At 37.4% G+C, this 15,226-nt stretch overlaps 1 protein-coding gene across 1 annotated transcript in view; it reads right to left on the reverse strand.

Annotated features, from left to right (window-relative positions):
- Positions 1 to 15,226, reverse strand: part of SLC4A1AP (solute carrier family 4 member 1 adaptor protein) — a 17,642-nt gene continuing 2,416 nt past the window's right edge. The window contains exons 3-14 of the mRNA XM_065833578.2: positions 14,758 to 14,880; positions 13,816 to 13,876; positions 12,802 to 12,941; positions 12,514 to 12,674; positions 11,313 to 11,382; positions 7,445 to 7,634; positions 6,506 to 6,617; positions 5,723 to 5,963; positions 4,958 to 5,032; positions 3,882 to 3,952; positions 1,646 to 1,718; positions 1 to 445 (exon numbers count right to left, since the gene is read on the reverse strand). Of these exons, the coding sequence (XP_065689650.2) occupies positions 396 to 445; positions 1,646 to 1,718; positions 3,882 to 3,952; positions 4,958 to 5,032; positions 5,723 to 5,963; positions 6,506 to 6,617; positions 7,445 to 7,634; positions 11,313 to 11,382; positions 12,514 to 12,674; positions 12,802 to 12,941; positions 13,816 to 13,876; positions 14,758 to 14,880 (1,367 nt within the window). The 3' untranslated portion in view covers positions 1 to 395. The remainder of the gene's footprint in view (positions 446 to 1,645; positions 1,719 to 3,881; positions 3,953 to 4,957; positions 5,033 to 5,722; positions 5,964 to 6,505; positions 6,618 to 7,444; positions 7,635 to 11,312; positions 11,383 to 12,513; positions 12,675 to 12,801; positions 12,942 to 13,815; positions 13,877 to 14,757; positions 14,881 to 15,226) is intronic.

Here is a 15,226-nt window from a genome sequence, read left to right on the forward strand (position 1 = left end):
TAATCTTTCTCATTTTAATTGCATAAAACCAAAATGAATACATTTTACCAAGCCTGTAGTATACAGAGGTGTATTTTTTAAAACCCTTTTTTTTCCCTATATATTCTTATTTACTAAAGGAAAAATGAGCCTACAGTTTTAAGGCAAATAAAAAGGACAAGGTTAAAAGTGGAAGAAGAGACAGAAGAATGTGTCGGTTTTTACTTTTAAAAAAGTATCTGGAAGACAAACAGAGAACACATAGGGAGGGCCAACAGCCAGAGTGGCTACTGATGCCTTTCAATTTGGAACAGCGTCCAAAAAACCAACTCTTTTATTCCTCACTTAACGTGTGGTCAAAGAGTCCAAAACAGAGCAGTCCTTCAACCTCAGGTGTACCCTGGGGCACTTGAAACTTAGTAGCCATATTTTTCATTGAGATGAGTCTTGCCATCGCCGCTTTGACCTAACGGACAAAGAGAAGAGTTGCATTATTTTTCTCCCTCTCATACAAGATGAATTTGTATTCAAGTATGAAACAGTCTCTAGGTAGAACCAGTCAGACAAGCACAAAGAGAATGAGTCAGCCTGGATACAACAATTCAATTAGCCTTTTGATTTACACTTTTTAATTCCTCTTAATCTTACTAATAGTGTTAAGATTACATCATATATTCCCTCCTCCCCCTTTTTTTTTTTCTTGGTGTCCTCATTATGCAAGCTTAGACAGAAGAGGAGTGTGATTATTAATGGGCAGGAACAGAAAAATGAGCTCCCTCCTATGGACACAGCTCACTTGGTTATCCCAGATCAGACCCCTGAGTTACTGAAACAGGAACTTTGTTCCAGTGGATTCATATGCCAGAGAAATGCAGTCTTTTCACTGCAGGATGATTCACCAGATCATGGTTTTCTTCAGCAAAATTTATTCTTATTTTTCTTATTCCATTTGGAGGGTATCCAAATTATAACCCACAACAACCTCATAAAAATGATAGTAATTAATCTACCAAATGAAAGCTAAGCTTTGAACTTATAATGAAAACCTCAATGCATGAAAATGAATTTTCCATTTTAGACAAACTTAAAATTCATTACTCTGTTTAAGAATAACCTCACTTAGCTAAGAACACTCTGGAACTGAAGTAAAAAATTTGTTCAACTTTAACATATACTGAATGCATGCATCAATTATTCAGTGCCTTCACCAAAGTGTTGCCAACACTTGTCTCCAAAACACATGACCCAAAGTTTGTATTCCAATGATTTTTTCAAAAATCTGCAAAGATTTTCAGATTTCACAGGTTTCTATGAAAGAATACTAAGATCACTGGAGCATTATCCCTAGTGAAGGTTTGAGCTTGTCTTTCAACTAGATCATCCTCTCACTATATATGGAGTTACATCTTTCACATGCTACAAAACTGAAAAACTTCAGGTGTACCTGTCCATTGAGAGGAAGCTACTACAGATAAAGTCTGTGTTTCACTGCAAGACTTGCACGGCGATACAACAAATATGGGGCATAACACACCATAAGACATCAGGTTTTGGGTAAAGTATACCTGAAATACTTTTTTTTCAAGAAATTACAAGGACACCCTGACTACTTATTAGGTAGATTCTTGAGTTTTAAGACTAAAAACAGTAAGGAAATGGTTGATACCTTCAGGAGGAATCCATATGCAGTAGTCTGGGTCATCATCTGGGTACTGTGAGGAGAAAAAAGGCTGTCGGATCTGCAAAAGAAGAAAAGACTTTTAAGGTGCTACCCCCCTCCAACCGTGTGTCACAGCCATTAAATGTCTCATTCATTCAGAAACAAATACTAAAAGGTGAGGGTTTTTTCCACAAGAATCAGAGATGAAAACAGTAATACAGAGGAAAGAAGAAATATCAAACCCTCAAATAGATGCACTTTATTGCCGGCAGAGTCACAGAACAATAGCAGCACTGGTTAGATGGGACCTCTGGATGTCATCCAGTCCAACCTCCCCATCAAAACAGGACCATTACCAACTGTCTGCTACTGGACAGTTTAATCTTATCCTAATGTTTGGTAGTGTCATCTGACAGAATTTATTTATGCAGAGAAAAGCTTTAGAGCAGGATTTGCAAGGGCTTTACTGATTTCAACACACAAATCCCACTGAAAACTTTGAGTTTAAGGTGACTTTCAAACTGGAATATATAACAGTTCAGGTAACTTAGCTTTCCAGAAGAAAAGAAAATGCAATTTTTTTCATGTCTCACTGGCATCAGTGAAATGTTTAAAACAAATTGAAACAGGTCACTTGCAATTCAACTGTTGACACAGCAATGCCTTCTTGTACCTAGGTTTTTAAGTTTTGCCACATCAGCATCATTTTCTCAAGAACTTTTGTTTCCAACAACTGCAGGTAGTTATCAAAAAAATTCATACAACTGTGGAGTGCAAGACTTAAGAGTTCAAAATGTAGCCAAGTTACTCAGTACTCAGCACTCTGTAGTATCATGACACAGTCTTAAGTTATGCAGCTGAAGTCATTTTTCATTCCCTCAAAAAAAACTTTCCTTCCCCAAATTAACCTCTAAACCCGTTCTTTTGGAAGACTACTGTTCTCCAAAACATGAGACTGCAGAGTTAAACAGTTTTTAAATATGGCTTGTGAACAGTACCTTTAAAATTATTTTTCCAGTTTCACATGATTCAAAGTTATTCCTCAAATATTGTAAGAGGAAAAAAACAAACCAAAATAAAGCTGACTTCTGGTTGGCATTTTCCATGCAAGATCTGAGCTCACAGCATGTGGAAAAAGTGATTTGTGATGGGAGCGAGAATACAGCTAAGTCATCTGGCATTTGGAGAATGCTCAGTGTTAAGAGTGAACTCTGTGCTGATGAGAGCTGCTGACTTGACTGCCTCAGCATGAGAAGCTGCCTTGTTCTCCCATATTTGTGTGGTAAATGGTACAACTTGGGCTTTAACAGTATAAATTTATTCTTGCTTTCTTTATCAACATGCTTCATGGGCCAGCAACAAAGGACAATTCTAAAAGCTGTGCCTACCCAATCCTTAAGTCTTTTGCCAGGACTAACAAGGCAGTGGTTAGCACACACAGGCTGCAGGGTGTTAACTTTAAGTAAATGGTGCAGGGCTAAAACTGGATGGCTACCACAAAGACATTGTCATAATGGTCAGAACCCATGGCCCACAATGCTCAATAATCTTCTTTGATGGCCGTCATCAGAAGGATGGGATTCAGCTCACTATAATCTTTAGGCTAAGAGCATGCTGTCACTGAAGTTATTTCCCAGCTCCAGGATGGCAACAATTGCCTGCGCCCCAAAATGTGCAAGGCTCATATAATTTAATACAAATCTTATGCACAGGAAGAACATTGTCTGGTACATGTACTAAAATTTGGTAAAAATTGGGTTGTGAAAGACAATCTCTTAGTCTTCTCTCCTTCCACACCTACAGAGAAGTATGAGGTTTGGTAATGGCAATACAGAGTTGCTGTAATTTCAGTCCAGCCTGTTCTGTGCCAGCCAATACATCCTTCCCAAGCTACTCTCCAAGGAAAGCTCTGCAATGCCATTCCCAAAGCCCAGAGAGCATCTATGTTTTACAACAGTCACAATACAGGAGAAGCAGCAAATAGCAGGGGCTAACTGCCAACTGAAAAGGTAAAAAAAAATAAATTTTTGATTGAATTCAGTGCCTCTATCATGCTTGAAATGCTGTGCTCTACCTTCTCATTGGAGACTCCAAAAATCTGTGCAATTCTACCTTTGGGTCTTAGCAGAAAAGTACTACTATGCCTAAGTGACAATGAAATTGCTGCTATTTCACTAACAAAAACCTACTAAATGATCCATTGAAAGTCTTACACTACAGGAGTTATGGTATCATAACTGACCTTGTTTGAGCTATTGATTTTCTTAACTTTCTCAGATGTCTCTTCAGGTTCCTTACATGCTGCCTCAGATGCTGACAAGAAAGAAGATTTGTTTTGACACATCATGAATGACCAATTCTATCAGAAATAAGCTTATAGAAAGTTCACATAAAAATGGATACATCTAAACGGAAACTCAAGACAGCTCACTGCAACAAAATTCATACTTAAGTCTGTTGAACGTATTCTTGGCTTTCATAGATTAACTTATGTTTAAAGCATTGTCAGGCAACTGCCTGAATGCAGTTTAATAAGATCCTATATTTGGGATTCTGTAACACACTTAGTTAATGGCAGGTGTTTATATTCTAAAAAGATATTCTGTGTGATCACTGCAGCGAGCAATTTGGAACGAAACAGTAGGAAATGTACGGGCCAAAGTAGTTTCACAGTAACACAGACGAGAGGAAGACAAAGTCAGAAGTATACCTGTTTTTTCTGCCACTTAATCTGTGAAATGCTGAGAGTCTTGTCTATGGACAAGATTATGAGGATAGGACAACATATTCTTAAAAGTCTGAGTTATGAAAAAATAGAAAGTTTATACAGATATTCAGTACATCATCACAGTCTTCATTTTGAGGATTCGATTTTTTTTTTGTGTACATGTAGAGGGGTCATCTGAGTCATTAACAGACTTATCTGATGCTATGTAGTATTTGTTGCTTTATAAAGGAAAGTTCTGTCTTTCTGTAGTGCTAAGAGCTACTGCAAGAAAACAGGGGGAAAAAAGCATTATGTTTATGCTCCTAAATTAAAATATGTTCTCTTCTTGTGCTATATTTTTTTTAAACAAAGGATTTCAAAGCACTTAATAATATGAAAAGCAAGGAGAACTGAAACACAGTTGAAGTGACCCGTCTCCACCATACACTTAACCACTTCAAATAAAACACAGTCCTTTATTTGAATTCTAAATTCTTATTTTAGGCTCTATATTAGGCTTAGTCTCCTACTGACTGAAGACATCAATAGCTCCTTTAGACAGTATCTAAACTCACATGCTACTGTACAATAGTCTAAATTGTAATGCTCACCTTGAGATTTCTCTTGTGAGGGTCCCATCTGAGATTTATTCCTTAGTATTTTAGGCTCAGGCAGAAATTGAGCACCTGGAAAAAAAAGAGCTAAATGAGCAGTCTGTAGTAACGATGATGAGTACAGCGCTAGAGCACCCCTAAAACGAAGTACAAAAGGGAACTTCCAGCTACATTTGTCTCAGGAAGAACTCTTCTCTTCAAAGTCTTCCAAACTATTTCACCCACCAAGTCCACCCCAATACAATATTCAAGAAAAACTTGTGACCACTTAAAACATACTTTTCAAGAGCAACCTGTCCAGCATGAAGACCAGAAGTTAGAATCAGGTTTCCACCAAACACACTGAGAAACATTATTACTGAGCTTTCAAATGCATCAAGTTGATATAGGAAAGGATGGACTGGAGATAAACCATACAGATACAAGGAAGACACCCCTCCATTACCACCTCTAAAATTATTTTTCCTCCTTACAAACTGATCTGAAGCTTTACACAGACATTTATTTTCTTATAGGATCTTTCTTGAGTCCAGGACATTTCCACCAAAAGCATGAAAAACTGACAGCCAAGCAGAGTTTCAACCAGAACCATGTGAAACTCATCTCTTGGCACACAGACTCTGGACTCATGGCAAAAATCCACAGAAAAGAAATCTGCTGGAGAACCTGTGACTCAAACCTTTGGAGATCCACATAGCTCTGAAAAATTCATCAGTAACAGACTCTGCTGCATTACTGGAAAAATCAAAACCAGTGGTTTACCTTCCTGAAGTGATTCTTGATTCTTGTTGTTGCAAGGAGAAACATCAGCAGCATTAGTTTCTTCTCCCGTTTCTTCCTCTGTTGTCCTTTTCACTTCCAGGTTTGATGCTCTGCTGTTTATTGTATCTACCTCTTGCTCCTCCTCCATTTCTTCCTCTTCTTCCTCTTCCTCCTCCTCTGGTCCATCATCCTTTGTTTTTAACAAGCTTTCGGGGATGTCTGGACGCTTAACAGGCAACTTCTGAGGGAGAAAGACTTGTGCATTAGTGCTAAGATAATATAGAGGAAAAAACACATATTACTGTCACAGAGACAGCTGGTAAAGGAACACTCTTGGGATGAAGAATATTTCGGTTATAAAGAAAAGTTATTAGTAGAAATGGAAGATGAAAAAATACATCCAGTTCATAGACAAGGAGTGCAGTCTTTTTGTAAGAGAGATAGTGGAAACTGAATCAATCTTGCATATGATCTTAGCTAAAAGATCAAGAAAACCAGAATAACATACAGGACCAGCTGCTGAGGTATAGCAGTAGTTCATCCTGATGTCCCCAGGCTTCCTCCACTTGGTTCCCTGCCTTTGACCACAGCCATGCCCCAGGACACTGACTGTGCAAGGGCACAAAACAGCAACTCCTGGCAGTAAATAGTGTCCAACAGCCACTGCTTGCTGCCCTGTGTTTGCATCTCCATGCTCTCATGGTTGCCACCTACAGTCTCCACAGCCTGAGAAGGTGTCTGAGAAAAAGCCCCCAACTTGTAATACTTACTAGTCCAACTTACCCCTAGGCTTCCAGTTTTCAGCTTGAATTTGCTCCCTCCTTTCATTGCACCAAAGAGAGGCAGGGTAATCTTTTTTGTCTTGCTCTCTGCTTCCAGATTGTAATGCCCACTCCTAATAAAAATTAGATACAAATGAATGCAGTGTATGAAGTATCAAACAAGTCTTATATCTACAAATACAAAAAATCTGCAAATTGAAAGTAGGCATTTAAAAAAATTCCTATTATTTCTCTCTCACTTGGAGCACTCAAGGAAGAAGCTGCAAGAGATAACTCCTCTGTCCTATCTACATGCTGTAGAATTCATACACATCCAATAAAGGAAATAAAAAAAAAGAAAAAAATCACTATCAGACAGACTCCCTTGAATTCAATTGCACACACATACTTAAACATGTATATATATAAAAACACACCCAGAAGCCAAACCACAATTTAAGTAAATTAATTAAGTAATTAAACCTCTAATCAAGCTTCCACTAGCAAATTACAAACCCAGCACACTCCCACTTGAATTGCAGCAGCCTTGCTAGGCAGTAGATGAACAGCCTCTACACTTGACTTCCAGGTACCTTGCACAGTGTGAAAGTGGTTCTCATGTTGCACATAATAACTAATTATTTATCAGTTCCTTTTGGATGCAGGTTGGGAAAAAAATAAAATAAAATAAAATAACAAAGCTGACAATAAGCTTCCAATCCACCTCCCTCATCCCTCCTGTGTGGGCTTATCTTGCTCCCTTGTTGTGGTGCATCTGCCTCAAGTGCAGACGCAGCAAGGGCCAAAAGGCACAGCCGTTCTTTGAAGAGATGAGCCAGGTAGTTTGGAAAGCCGTTCTGCTTTTGGGTTTGGAAAGCTGACTACTTACTGGGTTTGCACAACTGCCCATGGACAATAACAATGGTAAAAGTAATCATTCTACACTTTCGCCAAGACTTACGGGGGCTTCAGCTCAGGCAGTTCTGCAGGCTTGACAAGCTTTATTAATGCTTTCAGTCTCTGTTGCTCTTTCCTCAGTTCAAATGACCGCAAATGCAGCTTCTTTCGTGCCACGCTGTCCAAAGTGCATCCTGATTTTATTTCAGTCATGAATTCATCCAAGGAATCTTGAGCTGCTGGCTGGGACTGGACTAGGCAAGTTAAAGGGAAGATACACATTGTTATGGGTGAGGAGAGGAGAGCTGTACTCATCAAATCCTACCTTTAGAGAAAAAGGCATATAGGAAAAACTACCCGCTCTGCAAATTTCTGTCAAATGATGAAGTAATGGAGGTTGTTAGCCCTGGAAAGATAAAAACATTTCTTCTAACAAAAGCCCAACAGTAAACCTTAATCCACTTACATAACAAAACCTCTCCTAAAATTGAACCTGTCTTTATGAGTAAGTGTCTCTGTTCAACGCTGTTCATCTCACTTCAAGATCTGCTGTCCCTAAAAAAGCGGCTTACGGGTTCTTTTTGTAGGCACAGGCTAAAATAAACACAGCTACAAAGAATTCCACACCACTGCATGTGGAATCCCATTTGGCTTTCCTGGAATATTTACGCAATAACATTTGCAAAGCTTGAAATGAATCAGCACATAATGCTGCCTCCTATCGCTTGGTGACTGAGTGCATGCAAGAATAGTTTCATACGTTAGGCCAATCGCACAAAATTTACCCTTGTTTTGACTTGATTTTCTAACAAGAAAACACTGTTCTGTACTTGAAAAAGAGTAATGACAGTTTTTCTACTCCACCCAATTTCAAATAGGAACAATTGTATGCATATTTGAATAACTAAAACAAAACACAGGAGGAGAAACTAAAGTTCTAATGACTAAGAAAAATAAATACAGATTTCTAACATATGGCTTTAAATAAATAAAAAATAAATTTTAAAAAAATCAAGGAAAACTCATTTCTTGGGCTTGAACAATGCTTCAGAAGTTTTTATATTGTGTTCATAAACAACTTGGAGGCAAACAAAGAAAAATCTTGTTGCTAGAATTTTAACAAGCCTTTTGACAGGCAGCCTTCTGCCTTTTAGTATTATATGAAAAGTGTCATAACTAGTATTTATTTGCTGCATTATAAGCATTTATGTATTATTATATATGCACAAGAATAATTGTGTGACCAATGAGTTATTTTCAGTTCAGCTTGAGTTAATTGAATAGCACTTGAAATTTTAAATGCGTACAAATAAAATAAGTTATTGTTAAGCGTACATATTCAAGCAGCTTTACATGACTTCAATATTTAGAGAAAGTCTAATAAGACCCGTGTTTACAAATGGACTCAACTGAAAAGGATATTTCTTATCTAGAACAAAACAGTTTACAATTTGCAAATATATGAAAGCCACAACAGTAAATGTTCAAAGATATACAGAATTAAAAGGCTCCAAAAGATAAGAAACAGTTGCAGCATCCACCTCTACCCAAATATAAATGATGACAAAACATGTCATAAAAGAAATTCAGGTAGAAATACTTTTCCTCTTAGCTACTCCTGTGAGCCGAGAGAAAAAATCATCAACAAAAAGGTATTGTTAATAGTCTGAACCTCCTAGCAGGCAGGAGCTGAGCAGAGTGATGGTTAAATTTAAAGACCGAATTTCAAATATAAGGTTTAGTGTGTAAACAGATAATAAAGAACAATTAAAGGTACAGTTATACAGCTCACTTTTTTAGCTGCAGAGCAGTGTAAGATTGCTTCAGTCAGTGAGGGATCTTCAGAGAGTCAGATTAGCCTTCTTGCAAACAGAATTCCAACAACAGCACCTAAAATCAGGTAGCTCAGCTTACAGCATTACTGTTAGCATTCAATATTTGTTGCAGCTGTTTTCTACGCTATTGAAGTAAAATTTGACATTGCTAGGAGGTCAATCAATCATGGCAACTACACTTTATATTCCAGGGAAAAAAGCTACAGGGCTATTTACTGCACCATCAACTTATTGATAATTCTCTTCTGAAAAGGCAACTGAAGATGAGACTAAAGAGCTCTGTGTACTTGATTTTCATTGAGCTGCATCAGCGAATAAGAGATACAAAGTCAGTCTATCAGTAGTTAGTTCTGAAGAACTCCAGAGAACAATTTATGAACTTCCACAGCAATTGTTTAGACAACCACTTAGTTTCTCCAAGTGCTTGGTGAGAAGTGTAGCTATTAGCTTGCCCCTCATTCATTGGTCTCTCCAGACTCTTGCCCTTAGGCTACAAATAGTCGTTCAGAGCAAGCAGAAGTGGGTTAAGGTTTCAGAACTGTATGTAATGCAGCAGCTTTGCCTGACACCTCATGGAAGTGGTAAGAATCACCCCTGATCAATACACATGCTCCTGGCTTGCACTTGTACTTAATATTTTTGATTAACCTGAAGCATCCAAAGAAATCAGAGAAAACACAAGTATCTAGAACAAAGACATGCAAAGTAACTGATGACACAATATTCTCTCTGTTTTATCCTGGTCTAGTTCAAGGACATTCCCATCCAATACTGAATTACACTGTATTGCAGTAAGTGCTGAGACTGCAATTTTACCAAGGCTCTAAACTAGTTGTGTAACTAGTTACAATTTATCAATCCATAATAACACGTATCAGAATCATATGCTATTAGTAGAAGTCTATAAATGAACTGATTCTTCTTTCTCCCAGCCTCTACTGTAACAGTCTTGTTGAGAAACAGTATCAGCAGAAACAAAGGTATCATAACATATGAAAGCTTGGAATTGCATACCTCAGACAAGATAAAGCATTAGCTTCTCCTGCCAGTCAATCATTAAGTACTTATCAGTACAGTCATGCTGAAAACAATTCCTTCAAACACACTGAATGGACTCATCAGTTAGAATGCTCAGTGGAACAGTGAGTTTCACTGAACAGTGATCTGGTATAATCAATAACCAACAAAACTGTTGATACAAAAGAATTTCTGTGTGGGTCTGAAGTACTAGAAAGAAACAAACCTGTATAAAGCACAAAAGACAGCCCAGCTCTCAAAGTGCTGTTAGGCTTCCTAGAGAGAAATTCTTCTGACAAAATGACATTGCAACTTTTATTAACACCAACTCCATTAAAAAGCTTTTTGTATGATGAATCAGCCTAAACACATTTCCTTCATGCCTTCCTTTTACTCCACAAGACATCAGTAGTAACAGAAAACTAAAAGCAGCTATTTGTATCTAAATCTGACTCACTACCAGATACAACCCCCACTTCGGAAAGGCTTTGCCTTTGTACACAAAGATATAATTCTATAAACTAAGTGGAACCCTCATAAGCTAGCAAGTTCACTTAGCCTACAGTCTACATGTCAACTGCTTTGATTCCACCTTTCTGTTTTCTCACCTTTCATTTTTAAGGGTGCATTTGAAATGAGAGAAGTGAAATAAAAGATTTTCTCTCTTTTGTCAGTTGTTTGTTCTTCCCTTACAAATAATTTTGGAGGGAGTGGAAAAAAGTGTTCCTCTAATTAGGCCCATTTCACTAAGATGGGCAGATAAGAGTAATAACGCACAGCCCTCTTAAGCTTCAGGAGCTTGTACACTCACTTCCTTACCTTAACTTAGATGTTGCTTGCTTTGGAAAAAGTTGCATTCAGTAGCAAGTGACTACAGACATTGAGTACAAAACTCATTGGATGAAAAGCGTAAATATCCTCTCCAGATAACTCTGTAAACTGCAGACCTTCCTACCCCTTTGTGAAAAGCATACACTACCAAAAAAAAAAAAGCACTTAAGACAGATATCCATGATACATTTTTATCTCTTTAGTGTTCTTCATAGAAAGCACTACAATCAAATTAACTTCATGCCTTACCTTTCCCTGAAGACTTCAGCTTCTCTGTTATCTCAGAAAGCTCATTTTCAGCTTCATTTAGCTTTTTGACCTATGAAAGAACAACACGCTTAGAAGATCTTTTCATCTTCTTAAAATCTCCTTTTAAGAGTTACTCAAATATCCTACCAAATTAACTCAATTTTTCTACTTCTGATCTTTGACCGGGAGTTTTTAGGCTGAAAAAATATTGTCTAGATCGTTCCTAAACAACTTAATAGTCTTTTTCTTTCTGAAACACAAAAATATGTATAATGCTTCTGCAGCAATGTCAAACCACCACTATGATCCTCCAATCCTCCCTATCCCTGATCCTCCTCCACTCTATTGTCTGTAGAACTTTCAACTGTCATACCCCTCTCAGTGCAGGCTGCTTACTCTTTGAAGAAGAACAAGATCCTTCTTTGGGATGTGCCCTGTACACTTGAGAGCTTGCAATTATTTTCTGATGCTTTAAAAGTATCCTGTTCTGGTATTTAATTCATCCATTGCCATGATCCACCAAATAGAAGGCAGTACCACATAGGTAACAGCAAGGTAGTACACTTGCAGTATAATAAAGCAAGCAAGATTTTCAGGTATTTATAGATGTTCACAGAGCAAAACCCCACACTATTCAGAGTTGTAAAGCTATCTTCCCTCCCCCATTTTATGACAAATTAAGTCTTGTACACAGTGACAGAACCTCAAGGACTGCTCTCCAGAAAAGGGACAACATAAGGAGCTGCAGACTGCTTTTTTTTCAGATTGACTTGGTCTTAAGGAATGACACCTCCTGGTAACAGGGTGGCTCATTCTCTTTGTCCAGTCATCCTTGTTGCCTATAAGAGCAGACATGTGCCAGTTATCAGTCACAATGAGGGTTTCTGCGATGTGGATACGAAGTATTAACCTGAAATAACAAATTACTTTGTTGCTGTTGTTAAGACTCTAAATTTTTGCCTATATCCCAGTTTTTTTTCTTTTTTTTTTTTTTTTTTTTTTCCTCTAAAATCCTAGAAAGGTACAATCATCAAATTTAGTCTGATTTTATTCAAACTTGGCCAACTGGTAGCTAACGGGTTGAAATGATAATAGGTATAAGACTAGCAAAGAAAGATCACGAAATATGTTTTACTTTCTTTTTTAGTAACCATACATGCATGACAGAATAAACTTGGCATGTCACAATAATTCTTCTTACCAGGGAGTCATAGGTCTCTGGTTTTTCTTCTATTTTACCAGCTTTTTTCATTCTGTTCAGTCGTTTCTTTTCTACAGCACCAGTTCGATCAAGGAAGGTGTCATCATCACTGTCATAAAAATCCTCATCTTCCCAGTTCTTTGATCTCCTTTTTCGGGATACTGGGAAAGGTAAGAGAGAAGGCAAGAAACAAAATTATTTGCATACCACTGAGCAATTCAAGATAGCACTCTCAAATTCTTAATTTAGAGCTTTTAGCATGATCAGAGCATTTGAGTAGTTATTCACCTGCTTCTTGCCTCAGCACTCCCCGAGCATCGAGCAGCCTGCAAGCTTCCAGCGCACACTGTATCATTGCTTCCTTCTTCTTTCCTGAGTGGAGAACCTCTGCCACCAGCTGCTTCCCTGATGCATCATCCACAGGCAACCTGTTCAATTTGAAGGATCAGAAAACAGCTCAGATACAAACAACTTTTCATGGATCTTCCTTAGATATTATATTTATCACGCTCCCATTGTTCTTACATTTCACTCTAGTCTTTTTGTGGGTCAAATATTTTCACTTTTCACTTCATACAGTACCAATGAAAACACAAGCATGGATTTCCTAAAATATGCAAGTAAATTTCTATTTCCACACAAAAATTCTTCCTATATTCATTCCATTGAGAATACAAGAAGCTAAAAGGTCAAATGTCAACCCCTGAATCATTTTAAGCACCAGTATCTTGCATCCATGCAACACCAGTAACAAATATTTTCCACCACGCTGAAGCAAAGGTTTCTTAAGCAGTGTAATCATTGCAATATTTTAACTACACATTTGATACCTACCCTGTTGCCTTAATTTTCACCTCACGTTCTCCTGTCTTATAAAAGAACGATGTGAGTGGCCTCTTCGCATTAACCCATCAAAAACTGTCTTATATCATAAAAGAACTCAATTTGGTACACTGTAGAATATTTTTTTTCTCTCTCCTATTAGGGATGGAAAGATACTGTTTCCTAGTTTTTTCTCCCATATTTCAGTTACATGTATTTCTCAAAACTAGGGGAACTGAAAGAACCTAGACTTTCCCAGTTGTTTTCTTTAAGGAAAACAAAACGCTGCCAGAACCGAAAGGAGTGCAGACACCGAATTAGGCACTGATCCTTGAACTTCTGTCTCAGTATCAGGGCTTAGGTCTAATTCCAGTTGGCCTCCGTGCCAAGTGTGACAAGACAAGTAATTCCTTCATATTTTATTCATGAATTCAATTATGCCAGCTTCTATGTACAAAAGGTGTATGGAGATATACATACTTGATCCTGCATAGCCAGCTATTGTGCCCACGATCATCGTACTCGTATTCTAACTCTTCTCCTAGAGAGGAAAACAAAGAAAGGCGATGTAGTAACCAAAAGTGAAATAAGCAGGAATAATATTTACAGCAGAGAAAAAAGTCATGGTTATACAAAAGAGGTAAAACGCCCTTGTTACATATCAAAGTACTGAATTTGTTGCCTTTTTTTTTTAAGCCATGGGATCTTCAGTTGGTATTACGCTCATCTGGCTGTTTTTCAGAATCAAGGTTTTTTCAGATCAAAACCAAACAAACCCAACAAAACCAAACTCCAAGCGGCCTGGTCAGGAATACGTAGTTCAAAGAAAAAATTATCTTGCCTCTGTATGTATTAAAGTAAATGACACCGAAGTAACGACAGTTTGCAATCTGGATTCATAGATATTATTTAACTTCAAGATTAATTTTCACTTTAGCAAATAAGTGAGTCATCTGTAAGTTTCACTGGCAAGCATTGAAAGCTTAGACCAACTCATTGTTATTTTTTGTCTTCTTATACTTTCCAATTCTATCTCACAGTCACATGAATCTGATGGGTTTAGATTTTTCAGCACAGCTTCAAAGCATGAGTGTGGTTTGAGTATCACTCCAGAGGAATACAAGGTACTCTCTGCAACTCCCAGTGCAGAAATTAGTAACTGTTGGAGAATAGGAACTTCCTTAACAGTAACTAAGTCTCAGATATACAATGATGAGCTACATTTGCATTAAAAAAGAAACAAAAAACCAAACCACTACCAACCCGCACCAAAACCTGACCAAACAATACACATTACCCATAATATCATGGAAAAGCTTAGCTCCCATACCTGAATTCCCAAAGGAAAACATGAGCATAAACATCACACTTTGGAAAAAAATAAATTTAATTAACAAAAACAAAAAGTAAAAAAAAAAGTACCTTCTCTTTCAAAAAAGCCCTGTAAGGCCTTCCTTGGATCTTTCATATAGAAGGCATCTTGTACATCCTGAAAATCAATAGCAATGGGGTTTTCTTCAACCTCATCCTCCTCAGCATCCTCTCCTACAAGAAGACATGCAAAGTGCAAAAAAATGGTGAAATGTTAAAAAGAGAATATTGGTATGTTTCAGCTTTCTTACTTTGAAATAAATATCAGCTACATCACCCTAAAATTATTTCCCTTAGTTTGAATATTATTTCTGCATCCAATCATAACAAATGAAAACAAATTGCTTCTTTTTTGCTATTGGTTATTCCATTATAGGATACAGTTTTGCAGATGAACATCACTGCAGTTTCAGGACCTTGAAAGTTTATGTGTTTATACACTTCCATTCCAAAGAACAACTTATTTACACTGAAAAACTCATTAATTGCAATTTAACTAGCTTTAAGATGTGTACTTCTT

This window comes from Patagioenas fasciata, chromosome 3, assembly GCF_037038585.1.
Source record: "Patagioenas fasciata isolate bPatFas1 chromosome 3, bPatFas1.hap1, whole genome shotgun sequence".
Classification (NCBI taxonomy): Eukaryota; Metazoa; Chordata; class Aves; order Columbiformes; family Columbidae; genus Patagioenas; species Patagioenas fasciata.